The following is a 26603-nucleotide window of genomic DNA, read 5'->3' on the forward strand; positions in this document are numbered from 1 at the left end:
TGGTGCCTGGCGGAGAAACCCTGGGTGGCCCAGGCCAGACCTGCCTCTCTCCCCACAGCACCCAGGCACCGTGACTCACGTCAGGAAATAGCAGCTTCTGACACAGAGAGGCCAATAGCCTTCTGGGGTCTCGAGGGGGAGAAGCAGGGCTTCCTGTGAGAGTTACCAGAAATCCTGGAGCAGGCGTGTGGGAGGAGAGCAGAGGCCCTTAAAGCCAGGTGGGCCCCTGCTGCTTCTCCTGGCTGAGGACCAGCGTTCACTGGTGAGGGGTGGCTATCTGGCCAGCAGGGCTCGGGGGCTGCGAGGGGAGACTCTGGGGCTGGAGGGGGAGCAGGGCACAAGGGAGGGGCGGGAGGTAGGCCCCTGGCCCCGCTGCCTCCTTCACAGATTCAGGGAGGTCTCCGCAGAGCCCCTGTGCTGTTCACCTTTTCTAGCCTGGAGGCACGGTGGGAGGGGGTTCTTGGGGGCACCGAGGGGCCACTGCATGCAGGCTTGGGGGGCCTGCCCTCCAGCGACCACACCCCTGGCCCCTGCGTTTCGTGCTTCCTTGGGCTTCCCCCCACCCCATCACCCCAGCCGCTGCTCCTCCCCAGAATTATCTCATGACAGAGCTCACTCCCCACTGTGGTTGCTTGATAAAAATAGCCGCCACAGCCTCCTTTGGGTTCCACAGGGTTGCTTTCCAGGCCCTGGGGGTGGGTCTGCAGTGCTCTGCCCTTCTCTGTGAAGTGTGTAGTATTCTTCCAGGCCCCTTGCAGGGGCTTCGTGGTGCCCTCCCCAACACCCCTCCCGCTCCATCCCTGCCCCGCCACAAGTGGGGTCCCAGGGTCTTCTAACGTGCACCTGGGGTTTGGTTGTATTGAAGCCAACAAATCAGAAGACATCCACCACTTCCAAGAGTTTGCAACTCAGAGTTTGCAAGAGCAGGGGACGGGGCGCCCTAGGCCACGCGGGAGGGGAGGCCAGAGACTGAGAGAAGCAGGACCTTTACTGCATCCTCTTCAGGAAGGACAAGGCAAGGCTTAGGGCGAGAGCTTAGGGTTGGCCAGCATGAGCCAGCTCAGGGACTCTGGGGCTATGGGGTGGTCCTGGCCTTGGGGTGATGAGGGCAGAGGATGTTGGCTTGGGGTGTTAGGGTTAGATAAAGGGGGTGGTGAAGCAAGTTGGTTTAGGATGGGTCTGTCTGGGGCGTCATTTGCTATCATTAGAAATTAGCTCTTCTGGGGAGGCGCTGGCTTTTCCCAGAGCAGCAAGGGCCCCCAAGGTGTCAACATTTCATAAAATATAGAAAATAAGCAACTTGATGAACACAGAACCACTCGGAGGTGGTAGGGTCAGTTAAAGCAGTCACTGTGTTCTCTGGGCCGAGTCCTGGGCAACTCGCCTCCCCTTCTGAACCTCGATTTCCTGTCTGTGAAATCGATAACTCTCCATGTGATGATGACTTTTGAAGGGACAGAGGCTGAGCGAGCCGGTCTAACACCACTGCCAGGGTGACTGGGGGGGGGTTTAAGGAGACAGTGGTCAGGGCCTGGCCCCAAGTAGGGGCCCCGGATGTGGCTGCCAGCATCTTGCTCCCATCAAAGATTGGAAAAGAAAGCTGCAGAGAAAGATGTGGAGGGAGGCGTCTAGGGCCTTTTCCCGGGGTTGTTTGGAGCCCTCAAAGCAGAGGTCATGGGTAGACAGAACCCTCAGGAATGTTCTTGGAACTCAGAGGAGCCGCTGGACACAGCATGGCATGGAGAGGCTGGCCCAGGAGCCGGGAGCCCTGGGGCCGGAGGCGGGGTGTGCAGGGCCGTGTCTGGGGGAGGCAGGGGCTCCGGGCAGAGCGCAGCCGGGGTCTTGCCTGACTCAGAGACTGGAGAAAACAGGGCCCCGAAAAGGAAACCCTGAGACCCAGAGGTGAGCAGCTCTGGGACAAACACGGACTTTGGGGTCCTGGGTGGGGCGGGAAGCAGGCAGCTCCGGCGGGGAACCTCTGAGGGCCGAGTCAGAGCAGCCAAGGGCCCGGACACATGGAATTTCCTCTGCCTCCTGGGTGTGACTTCTCTGGACTCTGGGCCAGCAATTCATGTGTTTACCAGAGGCAGATGCTGGCGAGGGAAGCTGGGCCTCCGGCCACAGGGTGCCCAGGAGCCTGCAGAGGGACCTGGTGCCCTTGGCTGGAGAGAGGACATCCAGGGGAAGGCGGCTGGCCACATGGGGCACTGAAGTGCACGGGCCCGGGTTTGAATCCTGCTCTCCTTACTAGTGTGTGGCTTCTGGCAATTTCCTGAGTTCCCCGAACCTCAGTTTCTCCACTGGACACCGATATCAACCCTTCATGAGCCTTCAGAGTCGACTTATTCTGTAGGTAGGTCCAGTGCCTGGGGCTGGCAAAAATGTTTTAATTTTAAATTCTTCATTTTAAATCTCTCTTTGTGAAAGGATCTGGCCTTTTTCTCTGGCTCCTCTTGCTCGTCTTCTGCACAGGGCGCAATCGTGTCTGGGCACTTGTGCTGGGGTTTCTCTCCTGCCTCTATCGGACAGCACCCCACAGTCCTGGACCCTCCTTGAGGATTTGGTCTCCTCTGGTCTGGCTGGGGTTGTCTGTTTACTGCCCCATGGGAGAGGAGAGGTCTGGGGTGGGAGCCCAGGAGGTCTGGATTGGCCACGGGAGTGGCTGCTCATGGCCGTATCATGGGCTGTGTTTTCTTTTCCAGAACCCCAGAGATGAAGGGCCTCCTCACACTGGCCTGGCTCCTGGCTTGTAGTAAGTGCTGTGTCAGAGGGTATAGGGTAGCAGAAAGGGGCCGGTCCTCGGGGTCACAGAGACCTGAGCTGAATCTCAGGCCGGGCTGCTTGCTCGTCGGTCACACAGGCTGACGTTCCGCTAAGTGAAAGGGCTGTGGCCAGCCACAGGAGGTGGGGAGCTGAGGCCTGGTTGTGCGGGGACCGTGGCTTGTAAATACAAGAGCCGGGCTTTTTACTTCTGCTCACAGCAAAAGAAAACAAAAAAGAAAACCAACTACAAAAACCAGGCCTCTTATACAGACTTTCTGTGCCAGAATTTCACATCTCTGTCCAGGCCTTTTATATACCCGCTTCCCGGCTGGAGGGAGGGCATGGAGGGGCTTTGGAGGTGGGGCTTGGCTGTGGGTCCCCCCAGCCTCAGCCCCCAGCACACGACACTCGTGTGCTGTCCTGCTCTGTGACATCTGGAGAGACCCCCGGGAGACCCTGAGCAGACAGAGCCCAGGGCCCACTGTGAAGTCCCACAAGCCCCAGCCCCCTGCTTGTAAGGTGAGGGGGTCGGCTTCCACAGTCTCTGGGCCCCTTCCTGCTCAAGAGTCTGAGTCTAAGGTGTTAGTTGGGGGAGGGGAGGAAGGGAGGGCTGCAGGGTCAGGAGACAGGCTGTGTCTGTCTGTCTGGGTCCTACAGATGCCCTATTCATTCTACGTCATTTTTCCTGGCCATTTACCACGTACCTGCTGCCATGCTCAACACTTGCATTTTCATTGGAACCCTCACGACAACTCTCAGACACAGGTGGTCATTTTAAGGCCCCCTTTGCAGAGGGGGAGACGGAGGCTGGGAGTGGCTTTTCCGCATCATCTGGGAATTAGTGGCGGGACTCAAATGCAAACTTGCCAACTCGCCACCACTGCTCAAGTGGGCAAGTCTGTTCATGGGGAGAATACAAAAGGGACAGCCAGGGGCCCTTCCTGGGGGCTCAACAAGTTAGGACCCAGCACTGCAAGCTGGCACAGCTGCTTCAGATGAGTCCGACCCCCGCCCTGGAGCTGACCCACATGGCGTGGCAGACCTCTCCTGTCTCTCTGGCTGCTCCCCTCAAGCTGTGTACTTCATCAGTCTGCCTGTTCTGCTCCCCACTCTGTCTCTGTCTCAATGCCCCTGCACCTCTGGCCTGTACCCCAGTTCTGTATGCATAAATAAATACATCTTTTTAAGAAAGGAACACTTGGAAGTCCCCAAGCTCCAGGAGAGAGAGAGGGCAGGGGCCCTGGGAAATGGGGCTGGGCCGGTGTGCCGGGGTTCACGGGTGCCTGGGCTGTGTCTCAGGTGTGCCTGCTGTACCCGGGAGCTTGCTAGACCTGAAGTCAATGATTGAGAAGGTGACGGGAAGGAACGCCCTGACCAACTACGGCTTCTACGGCTGTTACTGCGGCTGGGGTGGTCACGGGACCCCTAAGGATGCTACTGATTGGTGAGCTGATGCCCCACCTGCTCTTTATCCTGCAGCTGCTCTTTATTCACGAAGCCCCATTTAATTCCCTGTTGATTCTGGAAGATGAGTATTAAAAAGCCATTTTATAGACAGGAAAGCGGAGTCTCAAGGAAGTTGTGACTTGCCCAAGATACATCTGTAACACCCCAGACCTCAGGGGCCTTTGCGTCACGCAAATCACCCTGAAATGTGGTGGTGTAAAGTGCAGAGGACAGTTAGCTGTGCTGATGGAGCTTACATTTGGTCTGGGCCGGCTGGGCTGGGTGGTCTCAGCTCAATGGCGGCTGGATACCATGCCTGGCACACTGTGGGAGGGGGTGGGAGTCAGTGTCTTCCCCTGTCAAAGTCCTTTGGGCTTCCTCAAAGCATGATGACACTTGGGCTTTAAGAGCAGGTATCTCAAGACCACAAGACAAAGCATTTTTATGCAGTTTCTGGTGTCACGCTCATGGTGGAGCATGGTGGATCCATTCCAAAGGCTTTAAGAGGGAGGAGATCTAGATTCATTTGTTAGTGGGAAGTGTCAGTGTTCTAGAATGTGTGGGATGGGAGGTATTGTTCTTAAAAAAGGCAAATGCTGAGTTAACAATTGAGGTGATTCTCCACACAAATAGTGCACAATGAAATGAACGGGTAGCAGGAGGTCGAAGCCAAGTACTTTGAGCTGCAGTGGGAGTTTACAGACAAGCAAGGACAGGAAGCTGGAATGGTCCATGTAGCTGTAGATTAGGGCCGGAGCCTTCAGGATGGAGTCCCGGTTAGCCTGATATAGAGGCAGATGTCTACATACAAGTACATGTACGTGTCTACATACGAGAAATATGTCCAAGTATGTGTGGAGATACAGAGTAGCGTACACAACCGATTTAGGTCCTTAGCTAAGAGAAGTGACACCCCAGTGTCAATGAACAACATCACGTGCCCAGGTTTGGTTCCTAATGCCATTCTCTGGTAAATAAGGAACCAAGACTCCTTCGAGAGATGGATGATTCTGGAATTAGGAACTGTATGAGATAAGTTTGGGGTATCTTCTAAGGCTAAAAAGTAAGAAAGTGCTTAGACAAACCCAAGTCCTACATGATAGGGGATCTGAAAGGGCCCTGAGACCAGCTGGAAGAACTTCCAAAGCCACAGCCAGAGCATTCTGAGCAAAAAAACAAACCCAGAACTTCAGTCTTACGATGAGAAAAACATCAGAGAAATCCCAGCTGCGGATATCCTATAAAACACCTGGCCAGAACTCCACAAAACTGTCATGGCCACTAAAGACAGGTGAGTGTGGGAACCTGTCACAGCCAAGAGGAAGCTAAAGATCCAGACCCAACAGAGCATCCGTGGTGGCCTAGGGGTTGAGCTCAACACTATCACCTTGCTCCTCCGGCCTGAAGTCAGCGATTGAGAAGGTGATGGAAGCAATGTCCACACCAACTACGGCTTCTGCGGCTGATATGTGGCTGGGGTGGTCTCGCTTTGGGGGGTCCCAGGTGTCCCTTTTGTATTCTCCCCACGAACAGAAGCAGAGCAGGGAAGTGAGGCTTGAGCAGTGGTGGCGAGTGGGCAAGCTGGGGTCAGTTATTTTAAATGCAGTCTGCCCCATCTATACTGAGAACTTGACTTTTTGCTCATACGACAGTTCAGTATGAGTCACATAGGATTCCAGGGCCCAAGTTCTTCCCATCTTGTGGGGCTGCGATCCTCAGAGCCCTTGCCTGGGTCATTTCCACCTGGCTGAGAGATGGAGAGAGAGAGAAAATGGGAGAGAGCATTGGAAGTGATGCACATCACTCCTACACACTTTCCCCTGCTCAGAACCGGGTCATGTGACCACAGGAAGCTGCAAGGGAGGCTGGGAAATGTAGTCTCACCATGAGCTCAGTAGAAAAGCTGGTTAGTGAGCTGCTACCCAGTAGAACTACTAGGCAGCCTTAGAGGAAGAGCAGAGAGAGGTTCAGCCACATTATTGGATTCTTCCCTGCTTGGCCACACCCAGCCAGGTGGGCTCTGTTACCACAGCCCCTCCCCCCCCAACCTTCCATTAGGGATCTGAGTCGCGTGCATTGGCAGGTGCTGTTGGCTGCATGACCACTGCTATGGGCGGCTGGAGGAGAAAGACTGCAGCATCCGGACACAGTCGTATAAATACAGATTCACAGGGGGTCTGGTCATCTGTGGTAAGGCTGGGGCTCTCCATCCGGGCCACCTGCAGAATCTGGGTCTCTATGGGTTCTTAAGTCAGCTGCCCCTAACGGTCACTCAGTCTGTATCTTGGGGAGCAGAGCAGGGGGCGAGAGGGGCAGGATTCTTGCAGATGATCCAACCTTCAGGGGAAAACATCTTAGACTGAACCCTCATGAGGTGCCACATGCTTTACTTGCTTTCTGTTACTTGATGCCCCAAATACCCTGTGCAGTGGTCTCCCTGTTTCACAAGAGTTGCAAACTCAGACTGGCCAGTGCACACAGCAAGAGCTTGGCTCCAGGCTCAGTTCCTCTGAGTTCTATGTCTGTGCTGCTCCCTCCTGTGACAAGTGGGTCCCTCCACAGCAGGGCTGGCTCCCGCTTCAGGCTCAGACATGGGAGGGAGGGCCTGAAACCTCAGCCTGGACAGAGCTGAGCCTCTTCCACCGGGTTATGTTCTGCCCCCATCTTGCCCCCCCCCCAACCCACACACCTGCGCCTCCCTTATCAGCCAGAGCTGAAGAAGCAGACCCAGGTCTTGCTCAGTTAGAATCAAGCCCGGGGCGGCGTCCGCGGGCTGCCTTCCTTCCCCACTCTGTTCTCGGTGTCTGCAGGGCTCGGGGCACTCTGCCAGGTCCAGCTGTGCACCTGTGACCGGAGTCTCGCCTACTGCCTGAGGAGGAACCTGCGGAGCTACAACCCTCGGTATCGATACTTCCCCAACGCCTTCTGCTACTAGTTACCCCGGTGGCCCTGCGACAGGACAGCGCGCCCGGTCAACCCCTGTGCAGGCCTTGTTCTTTCCGGATCGCCGATTGCCGCTGGCCTGGAGGATGGCCCCGCCCTCTTGAGGACCCCAGAGTGTGGCCCTGTCGCAAGGCAGGAAGGTCGGGTGCCAGGTCTCCAGGGCAGCTGATCCCTCTGTGCGGGGCTCTGGCTCCAGGCACGCTGTCTTCACTCTAATGATGCCACTCTCCTCAGAGGGAAGGCGTCCCGTCTCGGGGTGCATTTACTTTTAGCTTCTGCAGCTGGATTGTCACGGCCGCCCTCTAGAGAACTTTTGCCCAAGTAGAAGAAGAAATTGACTCCATAAATCCACCATATAGATATTAAGTAATTTTCACTCTCAAGACTAATAAAAACCACCCAGGCAGGCTCCTCTGCTGTGGCAGGTAGGGGAGGTTGCCTCTGCTTGCCCTCTGTCTTTGGGACGCTAAACCCCTCAAACCACATCCTCTCAGAGGTAGAGGGCACAGACCAGCAAATGGGAGGTTTGCTGGGGTGGGCCTCAAACCTTCTTTGGAGCTCTTGTTCTTAACCTTGGGGGTCAACCAAGCACAGGGTCTTATTCTTTCTGGAGGCGATGGGACAGGACTAGGCCAGAGGAAGGTGTCTAAGCCCCAGTGTGGCTTCTTGGGCTGTGCGGTCTCAGGGCCTGACTGAAACTCTGTCCTTCAAGAAGAGACCAAATGTAAGGACAAAGGTGCCCTGAAACTGCTGCAGGGGACGCTGGGATTTCATAGAACACGGCTTGAAAAGTAGGTTTCAGCTACAGGTTTGTCTTTGTCAAGTAAGGACATTAAAACCCTACTCATCTATCAACTCATGAAAGAAAGGGCCCTAATTCCAGACTGGGGGAGGAAAGGCTGCCCTCCGAAGCAACGGAGGGCCCTCACTAGAGATGCCTGCTGGCTTTCTCACACCAGCCAACCCCCAAGCAACAACATAGCAAATAGCAACTATCTATAAACACTTTTGACATTGAACACTTTCCCAGTGTAGTTTTATATGGTCACCTGAATGGACTGGTGTTTGAGAAAGTCTGCTATAGAATCATACCTCTATTTAGTAATGTAATACAGAAGGATTGCAAAGGTGTCATCTGCTCATGGATTATTACTTTTTTGATCAAAGCCATTTCCCAAATCCATTTTGAAATAGACACGTAGAGGAATGAGAAGCATCACTCTCAATGCAGTTTCTCTTTGACTGCAATATTCTGGGGGATGGAGCGAGGCCCTGTGGAGACTCCCCACCCCCATGAGCCTGTGTTAGGCTCCATGGGGTCTCCATGAGGGGGCTAGTTTGTCCTGAAGGCCAAGGGCCACAGCATTACAGCCTCCACCTGGCGGCCTATTCACTTGTAGGGGATGTGTATTGTTTTTTTATTTTTTTCAGGAAAATTATGTTTATTGAGGTAATGTTGCTTTATAACAGGGTTGTTTTGGTTTAGTTTTTCCTGTTCCTTTGTTCTGATTCTTTACATTCCACATATGAATGAACTGGATCACCCAGTGTTTGTCTTTCTCCTGAGGTGTCTCAACTAGCCATAATCCCTTCCAGTTCTATCCATGTCACAGATGGCAATATTTCATCTTTTTATAGGCCTGTGGTAAGCCATTGTCTATATTCCATTGCATCTTCTTTATCCGTTCATCTGACATGGGCACTTAGGTTGATGCCATAGTTTGGCTACTCATGAACATAGGTGCATAAAGAACTCTTGCAACTAGTGTTCTTGTTTTCTTTAAGTAGATACGTAGGAGGGGGCAGAAGACATCAATATAGTCAAACTTCATTTCTATATTTAAATCAGAGACTATCAAAAGGGTTCATGATGCAACTACAATAGAAATATACATGACCCAAAGATGGGTAAAAGAGCTTAGTATTCTCTTTTTGTGTGTGTGTGGGGGGGTTTAGTGGTTGAAAGTCACTCATTTTAGGTGGTACAGACATAATGGCATTGTATTAGACGGAAACACGATTTTGCTATTGTGTTCAGTTGGCAGTTAAGAGTGGTTGGAAGCGGTATATATGGGTGCCCTATCAATGGGGTGGACTGTCATGGATCTATGTCACTTAGCTATGCAGAAGCCGCATTCCCTAGCATTTCCACTATGAAGAGTTCCAGTAGAGTCTTAGTGTTTTCTATGTAAGCTGTCATATCATCTGCAAATAAAAATAGTTTTACTTCTTTCCCAATTTAGATTTCTTTTATACTATTCTTGACAATTTGTTCTAGTGAGGACTCCTAATGCTATGCTAAATAGTAGTGGCAAGAGTGAACATCTCTGCCTTGCATTTGATCTCAGAATTTGTACAGAACCACAAAAGACCCCCAAATACCAATGCAATTCTTATCAAAAAAAGAATGGAGGTATCACTCTCTTAGACTTTAAACTGCACTGTAAAAAAATAGTAATCAGAACAGTGCAATATTGGAATAAAATTGACACACAGATCAATGGAATAGAATTGACAGTCTGAAAATAAAAATGTGGACAGCTAATCTACAGAGGAGCTGAGAACATGTAATGGAGGAAGGAAAGTCTCTTCAATAAAAAATGTTAGGAAAACTGGACAGGTACATGTAAAAAAATGAAATGAGGCCACTGTCTCAAACCCTGCACAAAAATTAACACCAAATGGATTAAAGACCTGGATATAAGACTTGAAAATACATGGAAGAAAACCTAGGCAAGACACTGTGACATTGGCTTCAGTAGGATTTGGTTACAGCAGCAATGGAAACAAAAGCAAAATAAACAAGTGGAATCATATCAAACTAAAAAAAACTTCTGCACAGCAAAAGAAACAATTATTAGAACAAAAAGACGCCCCACAGAATGGGACAAAATACTTGTGTCAGTCATCAGATAAGGGGCTAATATCAAGGTCTACAAAGAACTCATTCCAAGAAAAGAAAGGACCCAATAAAAAGTGGGCAGAAAATTTAAACAATTTTCAAAGAAGACATACAGATGATGAACAGGTGGCGTGGAAAAATGTTCATCATCACTTATCATTAAGGAAATGCACATCAAAACCACAATGAGCTACCAGCTTACCCCTGAGAATGTCTTGAAGCAACAGTTGTTGGTGAGGGGTGGAGGACAAAGAACCCTCATACACTGTTGGTGGGCATGGAGACTGGTCCAGCCCCTCTGGTAGACAAGATGGCGGCTTCTCAAAGCATTAAAAACAAAACTACCCCATGATCCAGCAATTCCACTTCTCAGTATCTATATATTAATCCAGAGGGCGTCATACACCCTTGGGTTCACTGCATCCCTATTTACAAAGCCACAGCTATGGCAACTTAAGTGCCCCATGGCAGATGAGTCAATAAAGACGATGTGGTAGAGATAGGGCATGGAATACTACTCAGCTGTTAAAAAGATGAAACCTTGCCATTGGCACCAATAGGAGTGGAACTGAAAGGGGATTACACTAGGCAAGTAAAGAAGAAGAAAATGGACAAATACTGGATGATTTCACTCATAGTGGACACTAAAGAATAGAAAGAAACCAAGTAAAGGGGCTGAACTGAAACAATCCCCAGAAACCTGGCTGCAGAATGGAGGCTGCTAGGTGAGGGGACAGGGAGTGGGGGAGGGGGAGGGTACATGGACTGTGGTGCTGACAACCGTTTGGGAACCCACACCTGAGAGGGATGAACCCACACTTCTAACATGCATCCAGTCTTGTAAACGATCATTGCCTCAGTAAAATAATTAACATTAAAAATGCAAATGCCCAAGCTGAATCAAAACTTTAGGTCTGGAATTTGGAAACCTGCATTTGTCAAAATGTTCACCAGGTGAGGCAGAAAATGGATCAGGTGTGGGGATACTTGGAGCCTATATAGGCCACAAAAGGTGAGCAAAGCGACTCGACAAACTTGCACGGGGTGGCCACAGAGCCTGGGCCAACCCGTTGCCCTGGTCCTAATTTTACCCATTTCTAAATCTGGAGCTGTGTCCGCAGGGGTGAAATGTGAATTATAGGAGGTGTATCCCTAAATAAGGACGGAATCCCATATCACCACCCTCGTCCACCTAACACATTCACATTTGAGAACTTTCTCTTTTACTTTCATTTAATGCATTTAAGACACTTCTCATCTTTTATGACAGAATAGGTTCTTCAGGTGTGTTACTGACCCTCTACCTTTTGAAATGGGAATAGAACCCCTGCAACTTGATTACTGAACAATCTTCACCAAACTTGAGGCAGGCTCTGTTTTGACAGGACCTGTTCTTGGGCTTTGTCCTTCGGCACAGAACCTTACTGAGTCAGCCAGAGGGAACCCCACACCTTCCACATCTGATGAGCACAATCCCCCTCTCCCAACTGATATCCGATCTCCTGAGAATCTTGCTGAGTTGGTTTAGCCAGAACTCCTCCCTGTCCTCTATCCTTGGAATTTTCTCTCAGCAATTTTCTCTTCGTTAGCAACTCAACTGTCAATCCAGGCTGTACCCAACCATATTTAGAACCACATCCAGGCCTTTATGACCTCTCTGCCTCCCTCCTGCAATCATTTCTGACTAAAATTTGCTTTTCCTGCTTCATTATTGCCCATCTTTGGTTTTCCTTTCACGGGATCTGTTTCTAGAAGATTCCTGGTCAGTATTTGTTCCTTTGCACTGACCTACCTATTATTCTTTATTTAGCTGCAAACATTTCAGTACCAGCCAGGAGCTGAGGACAAAGACAGATGAATCTTACACAAGAAAATTCACCTCAGAGTCTCCCATCCATCAATTCCAAAGTGACAGATTCTGGGATTTGGCTAACAACTCACTTATCGAGTCGGAGGACCCCAGATCACAGGATCCGTGGGTTGTTTGCTTGCTGTGTCTAAAACTTAGTGAGTCATCTGTTCCAAACAGCCGATTTAATAAATTGGGAATGTTGCGTAATTGGTTTTCTGTAAATCAAAATGAGCCAGCTGTCAGACGCGGAGATTACTCAGGTTTCAATAAAACCTGGTGGTGGTAAACCTCGAAGCTGTTATTATCTTCTCTGGGGATCGCTTGATCTCGAGACAGTTGTGTGATCACACGCAGCATCCAGGCCAGGTGCTAACATGTTTCATCTTGCAGACTTCCCCTGCACATAGGACATGCCAGCCTCTAACGTGTTATGTTTTTCAAATCCATGACCCAACAGGCGCCTCACACAGACCATTTATCAGAGTGGGAAACTGAGACAGAGAGAAAAGTGTCTTGCTTAGTGCCACATGTGAATCAGTGGTGATGGGACTTGAGCCGTGATCCCAGACTCTGAAGTGTGGGTCCATTCCCCACACTTGGTTCCTTGGAGAAGTGTTACAGCTCCTTCTAGCAACAGGGGCTTCTTGAGACTGGGGCTGGCATTCCCTTGTGAGCCCCGCTGTCTTTATCTGGTGCCCACACAATAGAACGTGCTTCACTCTGGCGCCACCGAGTCTTCACCTTAACCCATAAAGGAGTGACTGCCAGTGTGTGAGAAATTGAGCCTGAGCGACATCAAGAACTTGCTCTAGGGAGCACAGCTGGTAAGCAGAGCAGAGCCTGCCCTTGTCGTTAAGGAAAGGTGCTACATCAGTGCACCTGTCCCTGGCTCCAGGTGACACCCAGGCCAGCCTTCAGTTCAGCCTGCTGCTGACCTAGAAGCAGCCACAGGCAGCTCCTGGCCTCCCGTAGACCACAGTGACAATCACAAGTGACATAGCTGAGGAGGGGCCACTTCCGGGGAGCTGCTTGGTTATGCCAGAGAGCTAGCCAGCTTGCCTGGGGGAGGACGAGCCTGCAGAGGAGGAAACCTTCATGAAACCGATGGGGGTGTCCTCCAGCACCCATCAAACCAGCACAGTAGCCTTCCCTGTGCTCCACGGCCGGCCTCCATGCCAGACCTGTACTCCGTGCTCGCCAGACAACTGCCACGCCTCCCTCATAGCACCCTTATCATGATTCCCCTTTAGGGATAAGGAAATAGTTCAATGCCCAAGATGCCATGGCTGGGTATCAGGAGACCTCGGAGCTGGTGAGCCTTGTCGAGGGGCCCTGAGCCCACTCTGGACTACTATGTTGGATCACATCTCCCATCAACCTCTCACGGGGCACACTCCTCACTCCCCCGCCCTGCACCCCGAGACAAGATGGACGACTCTTGTGCCTCTTATTTTAGCTCATTTAACATGAGCTCTGTCGCCTGTGGTCACTTCATGATGTGGACTTGCAGGCTAGTGTTGGGAGGAAGACTCTACACTCTAAGGTGGCTGACAGGGGCCTGTGAATTAAATCAATGAAAGTCAGATTAACAGGAGAACAGACACATAATATTCATTAATCCTGACACTCACAGAAAAGAAGTAAAACTCAAAGAAGTCATTAGACTCAGGGGCTTACATGCTTTTCTAATAAAGGAAAGAAGGTTTGAATTTGCAGGGGTATTAAATCATGGGAAATGATGGGGAACAGCGGGGTGGCAATGGACGATAAGGGCTATTTTAGGGGGGCTGTTTATGCAAACTCATCTTTGAGGATACCCTGTTCTTTTCTCCCTAGTGTCTGGGGTGGGGTGGGGGAGGGCGCCTTCTTCCATGAGAAATTTATATCCTGCTTTAGGCAGATAAGGAGAGGATAGGGGACTCTCCCTGCCTCTGCCAGTTCTAAACTGCCTCATATAAATCTTTATGCCAAAGTAGCATCCTTGGGAGTGGCACCTTCTGGTTTCCTTCCAGACCACAGGGCAGAAGCAGGTCCTGCAGCTGGCCTCCTAGCCCCCAGCCCACGGTTCCTCCTTCCCCCGCTGCATTTGGGATCCTCAAGAACGTAACCTGTGCTCTGCATTCCCCACTTCCAGAACCTTCTATAGTGTCACTGGCTTATTTCTCGGGCAATAAACTTCCCAGAAAGAGGAAGGTAGCACTTGCTTACAGAGAGCCTGAGTCTATCCCTTTCCAGTTTCTTTCAATCTTTAGACTACCTCAAGGCCAAGGAGGCATTGGGGTGTCCTCGGCGCCTCTTTGTTGCTGGCTAGCTCAACCAACAACTATTGATCACCCACCTGCTCTAAGAAGATTCATTGCCATTGTTTTTATTTTTATGGTCACTGTTGTTTATGATGAGGGTATTGGCTTCCCCTGCAGCAGTGACATGTTTCTTCCTTAAATAAATTTATTTAGATTGTTTTTTCAAGAGATTTATTTATTTATGCATACAAGAACTGAGGTACAAGCCAGAGACACAGGGGAGGTGGGGGGATTCACCAGAGGCAGAGTGGGGAGCAGAACAGGCAAACTAACTGAAATACACTGCTGGGGGGAGCAGTGGGAGGGTCAGGAGAGGTCTGTCGTGCCCTGTGGGTCACCTCCCTGGCTGAGAATTGAACTCATGCTGCTGTAGCTTCAGACAGCTTCATAGTGCTGTGCTTTAACTCTTTGCACCACCAGGGGGGGTGTATCCTCATCGCTTCTGGCTGAGCACAGTGGAGGTGAGTGGAACCGAGCTGGGGTGGAGTGTGGCTAGAGTGTGGGTCTCCAGGCTTGCAGTGACCTGTGCCAGCAGAAGGGGGCAAACCTTGGCACTGGGCCCTGATCAGTCCTGGGGATCAGGCCATGTCTGCACCAGGCACCAGGAGCCGGGGAGGTGGGGTAACAAGGAGTGACAGTGGACAGGGGCCCCGTGACCCTCGCCAGAGGCACCAGGCTCTTCAGCGGTGCTGGCTGTAAACCAGACTCTGGGTCGCCCTGGAACTGCATCTTCAATGCACCTTCCCCACCGGGGGCTGGTGTCCATGGTGAAGATTCGGAACCACTGTCTCAGCAAGTGCATCTCCCGGGACTGAGCGTGGCCTTATTCCCTGCCAGCCCCCTGCCACGTCTCCCTCTCTTATCTTGCATGAGATATTTGATTTTAACTTTCTGTAAAATTAGGCCCCAAAACCCACCTGGCAGGGCCATGCATAATGAAGTGTAAATGAGAAGCTCTGTCCAGGGAGCCCCTAGTCACTGTTTCGGTTGTCTGCAGTCCCTCTGTGGTCAGGAAATAGCCTGTACAGGGCCCTCCCTGGTGGCACAAGGGGTTAAACACAGCACTATGAAGCTATTTGCAGCTACCCCCGGTCAGGGAGCTGACCCACAGGGCGCAGCAGACCTCTCCTGACCCACTCGCTGCTCCTCCCAGCAGTATATTTGAGTTCACCTGCATGTTCTGCTCCCCACTGCGCCTAGTGAAGCCACTCACCCTGTGCACCTCAGAGCTGCTCCCCAGCTCTTGTGTGCATAAAGAAAGAACTCTTGGGAAAAAAAAGAAAAGAAAATACCAGGTACAATCACACAAATTTTTATCACAGTGTATTGTTATAATTGCTCTATTTTATTATTGGCTATTAAGTTGATCTCTTGCTGTGCCTAAATTTACAAATTGAATTTTATCACAGGCATGTATGTATCAGGAAAGTGTTTTATATACACACAGTCTGATGCTCTCTGGGGGTCTCAGAACCTGATGGGGGCGCCGCTGTGGAAGGTTCTCAGCACAGGGGGCCGGGGCGGCATTTTCCCCTCTCCCCTGAGGAAGCCAGTAGCCGCCAGGGCTGAATTTTTCCTCCTCCTTCTGTTTTGCAGTGCTCAAACCTGGGGTATCTGGGCCAGGGAGGGGTGCGCAGCCAGGATGTTTCATAAGCCTTGCTTTGCTGTGGCTGGGGTGTCCTGCTCCCTCCCTGGCCGGCTGATTCTAGAAGCCTGGACTGAGAGAAACAAAGGGCTGAGTGAGTGATGAGAAAACCATTGGTCTAGAGCAGAGAACTGAAGAGGGCGGAGGGTGGGGAGGTGGCTGCCTCAGGTTGGGAGGGCAGGGGCCTCTGTCCAGGGAGGGACTCGACAACTGACCCCTGGACAGAAGGGGACCATCTCGTGGCCAAGGGCCTAGAGCAGAGAGAACAGAGAAGCCCTTGGCTTTCTCTGACCTGAGTTTTTACAAACATTTAGAATCTCTCTGAGCCATTTTAAATGAAAATCACATGAAAAAAATGGAGGCGTGTAAATTGGACGGGCGGCTGGGTCCTGACGCTGCCTGTCCAGGCTGCCCCAGGGTCAGGACGGCTGTTGGCTGACCTCAGCAGAGCGAGGACGTCAGGGACCAAGTGCCAATGTCGCCTTCAAAGGCAGGGGCGCACTGAGCTGGGCTGGGAGGGAGCCGCGGAGGCTGTGCCAGCGGGACTGGGTGTTCCGACCACGGAAGTGATGTCCTCCCCCCATCACGGCCCGGGGGGGCCCACGCACGGGGGCGGAGGCCAGAAACCTTGACCGGAGTTGGATCGGCCACTTGGGTGGGAAGAGGCTCTGGGCTGGACAACGGGCCCAATCGCGAGCTCTATCCAGTGCGTCTGTTGCTGTCAGGGTGAAGACCGCTCAACGCCCCTCCCCCAGGTAGCTGCCCCCACTCGCCCCTCCCTCACCTGGTCCCTGGGTATGACTATTCCCCTTCCCCAAGGGACACCCAGGGCTGAGTCACCAACTGGCTAGTCGAGAGCAAGAGCGGAGGAGGTAGGGTGAGATGTGGCCCGCAGCCAGGGGGACCTGGGTTCAAATCCCAGCCCTGGCACTTAGCAGCAAGTGACTCAGCCTCCAGTTTCAGTCTCTGTGACTGGAAAATGCAGGGGATGATAGCACTGTCCCAGGGGAGTGGAGAGGAGTGGGCGAGTGGTTTCCGCGGCTGTCTGGTATCAGGGCCGCCCCTCCCCTGGCAGGCTGTCTGGAGGGAGCTGGAGTCAGTGACGCGTTTTCCATGCAGAGACTAGACCTGCCTGCGCCTTCGTCACTTTCAGTCACTGGAAAATAGCCAGGAGTGAGAACCCACAGGGTGGCGCCTCTGTCCTAACCCCATGGGCTCAGCCCTGAGATCCCACCAAGAGGCCTGGCCACTTGAGACCCAAAGACCCAGATCGCTGGGCCTCCCTGGCGGCACAACAGGTTGAAGCGCAACACTGTGAAGCTATGGCAGCCACTGCCTGGGACCCCCAGCCAGGAGCCGACCCACGTGGCGCGCAGACCTCTCCTGACCCACCCGCTGCTCCCCTCAGCTGTGTGCTTTGTCAATCTGCCTGTTCTGCTCCCCACTCTGGTGAATCCTCTCACCCTCACACCTCTGGCCTGTACCCCAGTTCTGTATACATGAGTAAACAAATCTTTAAAGAAAACCGAACAAAAACCCAGATCTTTACCAACCTAGGGGCTCATTCAGTCATTCACCACACACCTGCTGCCCTACTATGTGTCCGTGGGCCCTACGCTGCTGCTGCACGCCCCAAGGGGAGCACTCCCAGCACAGCCCTGCCCCTGCCCCAGCCCTGAACTTGCCTATCCAACCCCAATGGCAGCCACCGCCCCGGCCCCTCTCGGGGGTAAACAGTCTCGAGGCTTCTAAACCAAGCAGGATGACCCCATCATGTTGGGCCCCTTGGTTTAAGGTAGGGGAGGTGACTTGGCCAGCATCCCCTGCTGGAGGGCATCGCTCCTGGCTGGCTTGAGGGCTGATCCAGGGTTACCATCCTGGAGCCCGAGAGGCTGCCCAGCGTGTGCAGCCAACCCACTGAGGGCACCAGCCACGGACAGGGAAGAACTGGGTGCTGATGTCATCATCAAGCCACTAAAGAGCCACCTTCCCTCTGGACTGCTTGTCATGTGAGGTCATAAATGCCCTCATTGTTGAGGCTGCTTGAGTCACAGTTTTCATCTGGAAGCTTCCTGACCAATACAATGGGACAGGAAGCAGAGTGGGAAGAGTCTGGGGAGGATCCTGCCTCTGTTTCTGCTGCTTGTTTGCTCAGGACGTTCCTGGCCCCGTGTGGAGCCTCGGGTTGCCCAACGGGAAGATGGGAATCACAGCACTCAGCCCGTCAGCGCTGGTATAGTCACGGGGTCCCAGAACCTGGCCGCAGACCCCTGCTGGGCACGTCGGGATGCCAGCTCTTGGCGGCCGGTCTTGGGTGCAAGGATCTGACACCACTTGTGTGGAGCAGGGAGAATGTGCTAGGAAGAGCAGAGCACTGATGAGCTATTTTCTCGTGACTTATCTTGGGGGTAACTGCAGACGTGGTCAGCAGGTAGCATTTCAAGGGGGATTGCTGTGTTCCAGGCGCTGTGCAACGAAGTTAATAGCTATTGATCTGACCAAATAGACTGATCTCGACTTCTTTTCTTATTTTCGTCTATTCTTTACGAGGGAGGAAATCGAGATCCTTCGAGTAAGGTCATGTGACTAGTCAGGGTATTATTTGCGTTTGAACCCAGCTCCTGTAGTTCTTAATTCCTTCTGTGGGGCCTCACGTGAGCCACTGAGCTTCAGGTAGAAGGAAAATTGCTTGGCCAGCTGTTTTACAGATGTGTGTCACAGGCTGGAGGGTGTGGGCAGATCCAAGCTCACCTAGCTCCATTTTACTGGAAACACAATCACATAAAAGTGACAGATTGTTGATCTTTATATGAAAAAAATCAACCATCCATCCATCCATCCATCCATCCATCCATCCATCCAAGTTCAGTTTCCTTAAAAACGAAGCTTGAGATGAAGATGCTTATGCAAGTGAGAAATTTATTGAGCAGGGACCTGTAAGGGAACAAGGCGGACAGGCTGGGCCGGGCCCAAAGCAAAGAGGTGGCTCCAGACTTTTAGCCTGATTCTTCGGGGAGGGCAGTGCGACACCCAGCTGGTCCTGCATGGGGTGGGCAGGCAATTACCCTCCTTGGTATTACCCTCCCTCGCCATTAGTTGGAGCTGGGCGGGGCGGGGTGGGGTGTAGAAGCTGGGCAAGGCAGATCCCAGAAGACAAGGGCATCAACAGGAGGAGGCAGAGGTGAGCTCTTAGCCGCTGACACCTGGCTGAGCTCAGGGGTGGGGCACTGGACCTGAAAGGGGTCGACACCAGTCACTTTTACTACAACCTCCGTCTATCCGCAGTGGGCTCATTTGCTCATTTGCATTAATTGAGCACCCATTATATATGGGGGAACAGAGGAAGCAAAGAGGAAACAGACCAGTCTCCATCCTCTAGGATGTAGTGAGGACAGGAGGGGTCAGGGAAGCCCAGAGCAGCCACACGATGTAGCTTGTCAGCTGCAGACCCACAGATGCCGGGGGCCTGGCTGGAGGGGTGCGCCCTTGGAGTGGGGTGCAGGAATCAGCCAGGGGCTTTTCACAGGAAGCAGCCCTTGCACGGAGGAGCCCCGGGAGGGCTAATCCGCCTGGAGTGACAGGCAGGCAGAGCTGCTCTGCAGAGGCCGCTTGGGCGATGCCGGGAGAGGGACAGAAGCGCCCACGCGGGCTGCGCCTGGGAACTGGGGCCGGAGCGTCAGGAGCTGGCTTGCTCCCACCCGTCGTTGCATTTATGGGGCCCCTTCTTGCTTTCTTGGTTCCAATCACTTGTGTTGGACGTGAGAGGTGCAGCCGAGTCCTAGTCGCACCCCGGCACCCCAACACAGGACCTCCAAGCCCAGCTCGGGGAGCGAGGGAGACAGGACCAAGCATTTGAGTGCCCAACACGCATGCAAGCTGCGACGCGGAGGGGGACGGAGAGGGCCTGGGGGGTTAAGGAGTAGCCCTTTAGAGACAGTGGGGGACAGTGCATAGGGGGGTGGGGGGGCTGAGCTGGGCCCACAGCCCCCCCCCCACACCCTGACCCCACGTCTCCTGTTTTGACCCAAACTTCATCCCTGGGGCTCCTGGTCTGGGCTTTCCTAAGACCCCTTCTACCTTCAGAGGGTCTAGAAGGTTCCAGAGGGGCAGTTGGGGGGGGGGGGGGGGGGCAGGGGGGAAGCCGAGTCCCTCCCTCCACCAGAGTGTTTTAAAGCAGCCCAGCTGGTTGCAGGGGGATGTGGCTAGGTCTGGGGGTGGGATGTGCTGTGGGGGGCCCGGCACAGGGTGCGGGGTAGCAGGCGGGCTCTAGCACTCGGGGGTCGGGCCCTGGCAGTGGGGCCGCCAGTAGTAGCGCAAGCGATTCTGGTAGGTGCCCAGGTTCCGCTTCAGGCAGAGGGCCACCTCCTTGTCACAGGCGCACAGCTTCTTCTGACACCAGCTCCCCTTGGTGGCTGTGGGGGGAGGAGGGGTTCAGCGCCTGCTCCTCCCTGAGAGGGGGCCCGGCTGGCAGTCTTTGCTAGCTTCGGGCACCCAGCGCAGCTGCCAGGGCTCTGACTTGGGCACCTTAAGCGCGGGCATGGCTCCTGAGTGCGGTTGGTGGTGCTCGGTGAGCAGGTGAGCGCCTGCCAGCTGTGGTGGGGGAGGGGGCACGGAGTGATTCAATAGACAATGAGGTCACACTCGTGGGGGTGGCAGATACTCGGGCACATACGAGCACAGACACGCGTGGAAGGCAGGACGGACACAGAGCGGCAGCCTGGTGGCACAGGAGCGCCTCTGAGTCGCCGGCTGAAGCGTTTCCCCGTTAGGGAAGGACAGCAGCGGTGGGGGGCTGGGTTCCGGGCAGAGGGACCAGGAGGTGCAAGGACGGGAGCTTTGGCTCCATTGTCTGGGGTAATGCAGCTCCTTGAGAATTGCTTCTTCAGGTAGGAAGGTAAAAGGCTCAGAATGCACGACAAAATGTTGGCCTTGCTAGTAAAGCCCCCACCCAGGATGCGCCATCCAGTTCCCGCCTGGGACCTGCTACGGTCTCCTCGCTGGGGAAGCTGGCTCCAGCCCAGGTGTGGCGTGGTGCTGTGGGGCCCTGGGCACTTCTGGCGTCTGTTTCCCTGGCTGTGCCCCGTGCTGGGCTGCCGGGAGGCTCAGCAGTGACAGTGTCCTCTGGCCTGAGTGGCCATCCGCACGCCCTCTGCCGCAGGCCTCCCTCCGCCAGGCCCCTTGTCTGCTCTCACGGTGGCTCTTGCATTCACTTTATTGGGTAGAGTGCCACTCTGAGCTTCCAGGCAGCACACCAAGGCTCAGAGAGGGCTAGCAACGTGCTCAAGGTCACAGAGCTGGTCCAGGGTGGGCCCGGGGTGACCCTGAAGGGGTCAAAGTCATACTGGCCCTCTCCATCCTCCCACCCTCCTTCCTGCCTTTCCTCCATAAGCCATTTGGACACATGAGAAAACAGAGAGGTCGAGTGGCTTGTGCACTGTCACACAGCCTAGGAAGGCAGTGAAAGCCAGAACGCCCTTCCTGCGTCCACCTGCACCCCCGAGTCCCGGGCACTCACAGCACTGGATGTTCCCCTGGGAAATGTTGTACTTGTATTTGTCCCAGAAAATCTGGCACCCGTGGTGCATCAGGTGGGCATAGCAGCAGTCGTGTACCCTACAGCACCTGGGGAGAGAGGGCGGGAGCTGAGGCAGGTGTGGGCGCCGCTGCACCATCGAGCCTTGACTCACTCTGCTCTGGCTGCCTGCACCCCACAAGAGGAAACTGAGTCCACTTAGGAGAGTCGAAGCCGGCGGGGCTGTGGTCTCTGTCATGCTAGCTGACACCATCAAGGGACTCCTGTGCGGCAGGATCCCGCTTTGTCTACGATTCCCTCTTAATCCCCACTACCCTCCAGTAATGGAAGTATTAGTAATGCTCCCATTTCACAGACGAGAAAAGCGAAACTCAGAGAGGCCGAGCCACTTCCCCGAGGCCACACAGCTTGTACGTGATGGATATGGGAGGTGACCCAGGGCCTGGCTGATTCCCAGGGTGGTGGTGAAGATCACATCAGGCGATGGCGAAAATCTGCAGGGGCGCGTGGGGCGTGTGGGTGGGTGTGTCACCAGCTGGGGCTTGCAAAGAGGCCTCCAGGGGACTCCGAGCCCTGGACGGAGTCCAGGTGTTGGCGCTCAGCTGCGTCCCAGTGAGCAGCACAGTGTGCATCCTGGAGTGGGGGGCGGGGACAGAGGCTGGGGGAGAGGAGGGTCGAGAGTGTGGGAGAGGCGAGCACAGACCGCGAGGGCCTGGCCGGGAGGGGTTACCAGTCCGAGGCGTCCTTGGGTTGGCCTTTGCCGCCAACGCCACAGTAGCAGCCGTAGGGCCAGTAGGAGAAGAAGGGGATCTTCCCGGTCACCCGCTGGATCATGCTGTTCAGGTTCAGGATCGAGCTCTGGGCTGGAATCACGCCTGCAGGGGGTGGACACGCAGCTCAGCTGTGCCTGGACCCAGCCGGGGCCCTTGGTAGTAAAGTGACCACAAACGCCAGCAGTGCGGACTCCCTGCGGGTCCCTTCCTGATCAAGCCACTGCCCCATCTACCCCACGAGATAAATACGTCTTTGTTGTGAATAAACACTTGGGGACACAGGGTAGCTGTTGCAAAGATCCCACAGAGGACCCTAGGACCCAGTTCCCTTTACTGTTATCGCCTGACATCATTGCGGCCCGTTTATTAAAACTAAGAAACCAGAATGGTGGGGGAATGGGGAGGGAAGTGCACGGGATTATGGTGATGGGAAACCCGCGGGGATTACAATTGAGATGAAAAAAAAAAAAGTACAAAATGATGTAAAAATAAACTGTTATAAAATAAAACAAAAACAAAACAAAAATCCTAAGAAACCAGGAATTCTTTGTCAATTCCCTTTTTATGAACGAGCAGCCCAAGACTCAGAGAACTGCTCCAGTCTGTGGCGTCTGGGTTGAAGCCCAAGGCGCTGTAGTTTCATTCTCCACCCGTGGGCGCTGAGTTTCTGCTCTGTGGGGAAAAGAGCAACTGGGCCTTGGCCCCTTTCTGGAAGCTTCCATGCCCCACCCCCGCATCCTGGAGCAAATGTGGCTCTCCTGGGAGGCGGTGCGATTTAGAAATCAACAATTTTCATGAATATTTTTCATTTCCGCTCTAAAAGCTGCTAGTTAGAATTGACTATGAGGGGAATTAATTTTATTGGAAGAGAGGGATGTATTTTGCTGAAATAAGAGAAATAAAATATATTGAGTCAATGAATTCAGAGAGGGCTCTGGGAGAAAGAGACCAGATGAGGAGGGGGCTGAGATACGCACGTACTTCCAGAGGTGAACTCAGACGGAGCCCAGAGTCTCAGGGACCTCTGGTTATGGAGCCCCCCAAATTCAGGTAAGTGAGGGAGGCTGGGGAGGGTGTGAGTCTCACTGGGGATTGTTGGGGTGGGAAGAAAGGGCATGGCAGGGACGGGGGTGAGGCCACACAGGTGACAGTGGACTGCAGCCTTAAGTGACAGGTAGTGTCTGGTCCCCGCAAACCTGCTGTGGGGGGGGACCCCCCCAGCCACCTCCTTGCCCACAGTGGCCCACGCTGGACGCGCTGGGCCGGAGGCATCTTGCTAGGCCTCAGCCGTGCTGCAGAGGGGTGCCAGGCCTCCCGATCCCCAGTCAGTGGTGAGCACCCCGAAGGCCTGTGGCAAAGAGGCTCAGTCCCTAAGGGCCGCCAGGGACTGAGCTCAGGATCTCGCCTGTTGGGCGCCTCCCAACCCCACCTTACTCTGCCCTGAGTCTAGCTCTTCCCATTTCAGTCACACCTGAGTGAGGCCGCTCGCCCTCCCAGGCAGATGATGAATTTAACTGGATTCACCGTGCTTTGGGGAGGTCTCTGTCATTTTATAGTGAGGCCGGAGGAGCCAAGGAGCTCAAGCTATGGAAATGGGTTTAGGTGAGCTGTTTAGCTCAGCAATGCCTGTTGTGGGGTTTCCCCATCTTGGCTGCCGCGCGAGGGAGGGAGTCCTTTCTCCCAACAGTTAGACTGTGGGGGGTGGGAGGGCACATTCTGGAGGCTTCCTGCTCCTCTCCGGCTCGCCATTGTGTCCTTATTTTTACTTGCTATTCACTTTGAATGCGTTTTCTCATTAGGGATTGTGTAGCACCCCAATGAGGGTGCCCATGGTACAGATGAGGGTACCGCGAGGTGGGGTGATATAGCTGTGGTTGTATCGTGGGAAACGCTGGTGCCAGCCCTTGGTTAATCTTTCTCAACACTGCCTTGAGGTCTGAGAGGTGAATTCCTGCGAGGTCCTGCAGCTTGATTGCAATTTTCGTAACGTTTTTTACTGTATCGGGAAGTAGTTTCCTTTTATGAATTTTGGAGTCCCAGAAGAACATAAAGCCACATTTAAAAATGCAAGCCAGGGCTCTCCCTGGTGGCGCAACGGTTTGAAGCACCGCATTATGAAGCTCTCCGAAACCACTGCAGCACAAGTTCGATCCCCCACCAGGGAGCTGACCCACAGGGCATGGCAGACCTCTCTGACCCGCCCGCTGCTCCCCTCAGCAGTGGACTTTGTCAGTCTGTCTGTTCTGCTCCCGTCTCTGTCTCTGGTGAATCTACCACACCTCTGGCCTGTACCCCAGTTCTGTATGTATGTATTTATTTAAATAAATAAATCTTAAAAAAAAAATGCAAGCTCAAGGCGGCTCCTGCCCACCTCTGACTATGCAGTGGTCTCTCCTTTTCTTTCTCCTTTGCTAACAAACCTGTCCCCTTAACATGTAAATAAAAAATAAAAAAGGCCAATCTACAGCCATAGCTTTCGAGATGGATCAAAAAGGGAAAAAAGCCAGTTTGCTCAGAACCACAGTTTTGCATTTGATCTGCAAAAGATAAAAAGGAAATAATCCCATTTTCCACCAAAGGTCAAGAGAACATTTTTGTTCGGTTCTGGGAGAGGTAGTGGACACAAGAGAGTTGTGCATGTGAAAAGATGCGATTTATGGGTCCAGGGGGCAGGAGGGAGGAGGGGAGCAGGGGACATTCATTTGTGCAGCCGTGTCCAAACGCCAGCAGGCCGTCAGCCTCCCAGCCTCCACTTCCTCACCGCCACAGCGCCCAGAGGGCCGCACAGCTTGGCCCCGGGAGCTCAGGCTGAAGCCACCATCGAGGCAGCTGCTGATGGTTCCTTGCAGCGGCTGGGAGGCTTGGGGTTCTGGGGACTCAGGACACTGGGGGCTGGAACAGCAGCAACTTTAGGAAGGAGATAAGGGCCGACCCGCACCCCTGCTCCCCTCCTAGTCTCCAATCCCGTCCCACTTACCAGCAAACAGCACGAGTGTGCACAGCAGGAGAAGCTCCATGATCCCAGCACGGCGAAGGAGCACAGCCGCCCACGGCTAGCAGGCAGCCCTTATATCAGGCCCCCAGCCCCAGGGCAGCCCGCCCTGTCTGCTCCAGTGGAGGCCCACAATGCTCCCGGTTCCTCTTTTCTGACACTGGGGAATTTTAAATTTTGGTTACAAAGAAACACATATATTCAGTGTGGAAGATTTGGAAAACATAAATAAGACAAAAATTTAAATCACATAGGAAGCCATCAAGCCCCATCAATATTTCTGACTGAAAAACACATGGCGTGAGCCTTGCGTCAGGCGCCCACGTGTGAGCTGACACCTTTGCCTGCTGTGACTGTCGCTTTGGGGGGATCGTCAACTACGCTGCCGTCCCACCATGTGGTCATCACCTCCTTTCAGTGAAACGATGTGTTCTTACCTCTAGAACAGTCCTCGGGCTCTGGGCGGTGTGGGGGCATGTGGGTGGACCCACCTCAGCCGACGTCCTTTAGTGAGGCCCAAAGCCCTTTGTTGATTCCAGAAGGTTTACCCCTAGTGGCAGAGAAGGCGAGAGATAGATGCTACAAGGAGGCCTCAGAACCAAGTGTCCCGAACCCAGAGCCCCAGGCACCTCTGCGAAGCTGGGTTTCTGGGGTCCCCACACTGGCGGCAGCTCTCACAGCTGTGGGGCCACTCACTTTGCCTCCACAAGCTCTGGGGAATGGGCGCCCTCAGAGGACCATTGTCCACTCTCCTCTGATTGCTGTGGGGTGAGAGGTCACCTGGACCCCACCCCCTGCTCCAGGTCTCACCTGCAGAGACAATGCCATTCCAATGCTGCAGCATTGCATGGAGGGGGAGGGGCGAGGGAGGGACCCCCCAAAGCCAGACAGCCTGGGTCACGGCTGCCCGTCCTGCTCCCCACCCCGGCATTACTGCTGCCTCACTTCCAGGCCTTCCATGTCCTTATGTGTAAAAGTGGGGTGTAAACAAGGCTATTTTCTAGGCTTGCGGGGCAGTAAACAAGGCTGCGCTGTGGGCAGGGCTGGGTCTCTAGCTAGAGCTCGGGCCGTGAGAGCTGCGGCCGCACCAGCATCTTCTTCGTGTGCACATCGCAGCTGACACTAAATCCAGAGATCACCTTTTCTTCTATTCTTTTCCTGTAAGGGCATCTCAGTTCTCTCCCTGCCTGCTCATGCCTGCCAGCACTCAGCAGAGATCCAGTGTGGAAACTTCTGGGAAAACCCAGCTCCTCTCACTTCCACCTTCTGCACACCTTCAGCAACTGTGAACGTCTGTGTTTTCGCTCCCTGGACACAACAGGAGAAACACTTGGTGACACCGCGGAGCTGTAGTCCCTCAGGCGGTGGCGGGGGCTCGGAGGCGGGAGTGAAAATGCTGTCAGGAGAAGCTACTGTCTGCTCAGCCTGTACCCTGGGATTCTGATCTGGTT

General features: G+C 53.6%; 2 protein-coding genes across 2 annotated transcripts; one reads left to right on the plus strand and one right to left on the minus strand.

Moving 5' to 3' along the window:
- Window positions 1-1876: 1876 nt before the first annotated feature.
- PLA2G5 (phospholipase A2, group V) lies at window positions 1877-7306 on the plus strand. Its single transcript, XM_004679363.2, has 6 exons — window positions 1877-1902; window positions 2252-2353; window positions 2703-2752; window positions 4063-4207; window positions 6293-6399; window positions 7020-7306. The coding sequence occupies exons 3-6, from the start codon at window positions 2713-2715 to the stop codon at window positions 7142-7144; spliced, it is 417 nt and encodes a 138-aa protein (XP_004679420.1). The 5' UTR covers window positions 1877-1902; window positions 2252-2353; window positions 2703-2712; the 3' UTR covers window positions 7145-7306.
- Window positions 7307-20120: 12814 nt separating this feature from the next.
- Window positions 20121-25177, minus strand: LOC101635660 (group IID secretory phospholipase A2). Its single transcript, XM_004679364.2, has 4 exons — window positions 25138-25177; window positions 22118-22262; window positions 21370-21476; window positions 20121-20266 (listed from the first exon to the last, which is right to left on the minus strand). Exons 1-4 carry the CDS (start codon window positions 25175-25177, stop codon window positions 20121-20123), a joined length of 438 nt encoding a protein of 145 aa, XP_004679421.1.
- Between the last annotated feature and the right edge of the window lie 1426 nt (window positions 25178-26603).

This window comes from Condylura cristata, unplaced genomic scaffold (assembly GCF_000260355.1).
Source record: "Condylura cristata isolate star-nosed mole 26May11 unplaced genomic scaffold, ConCri1.0 scaffold00008, whole genome shotgun sequence".
NCBI lineage: Eukaryota > Metazoa > Chordata > Mammalia > Eulipotyphla > Talpidae > Condylura > Condylura cristata.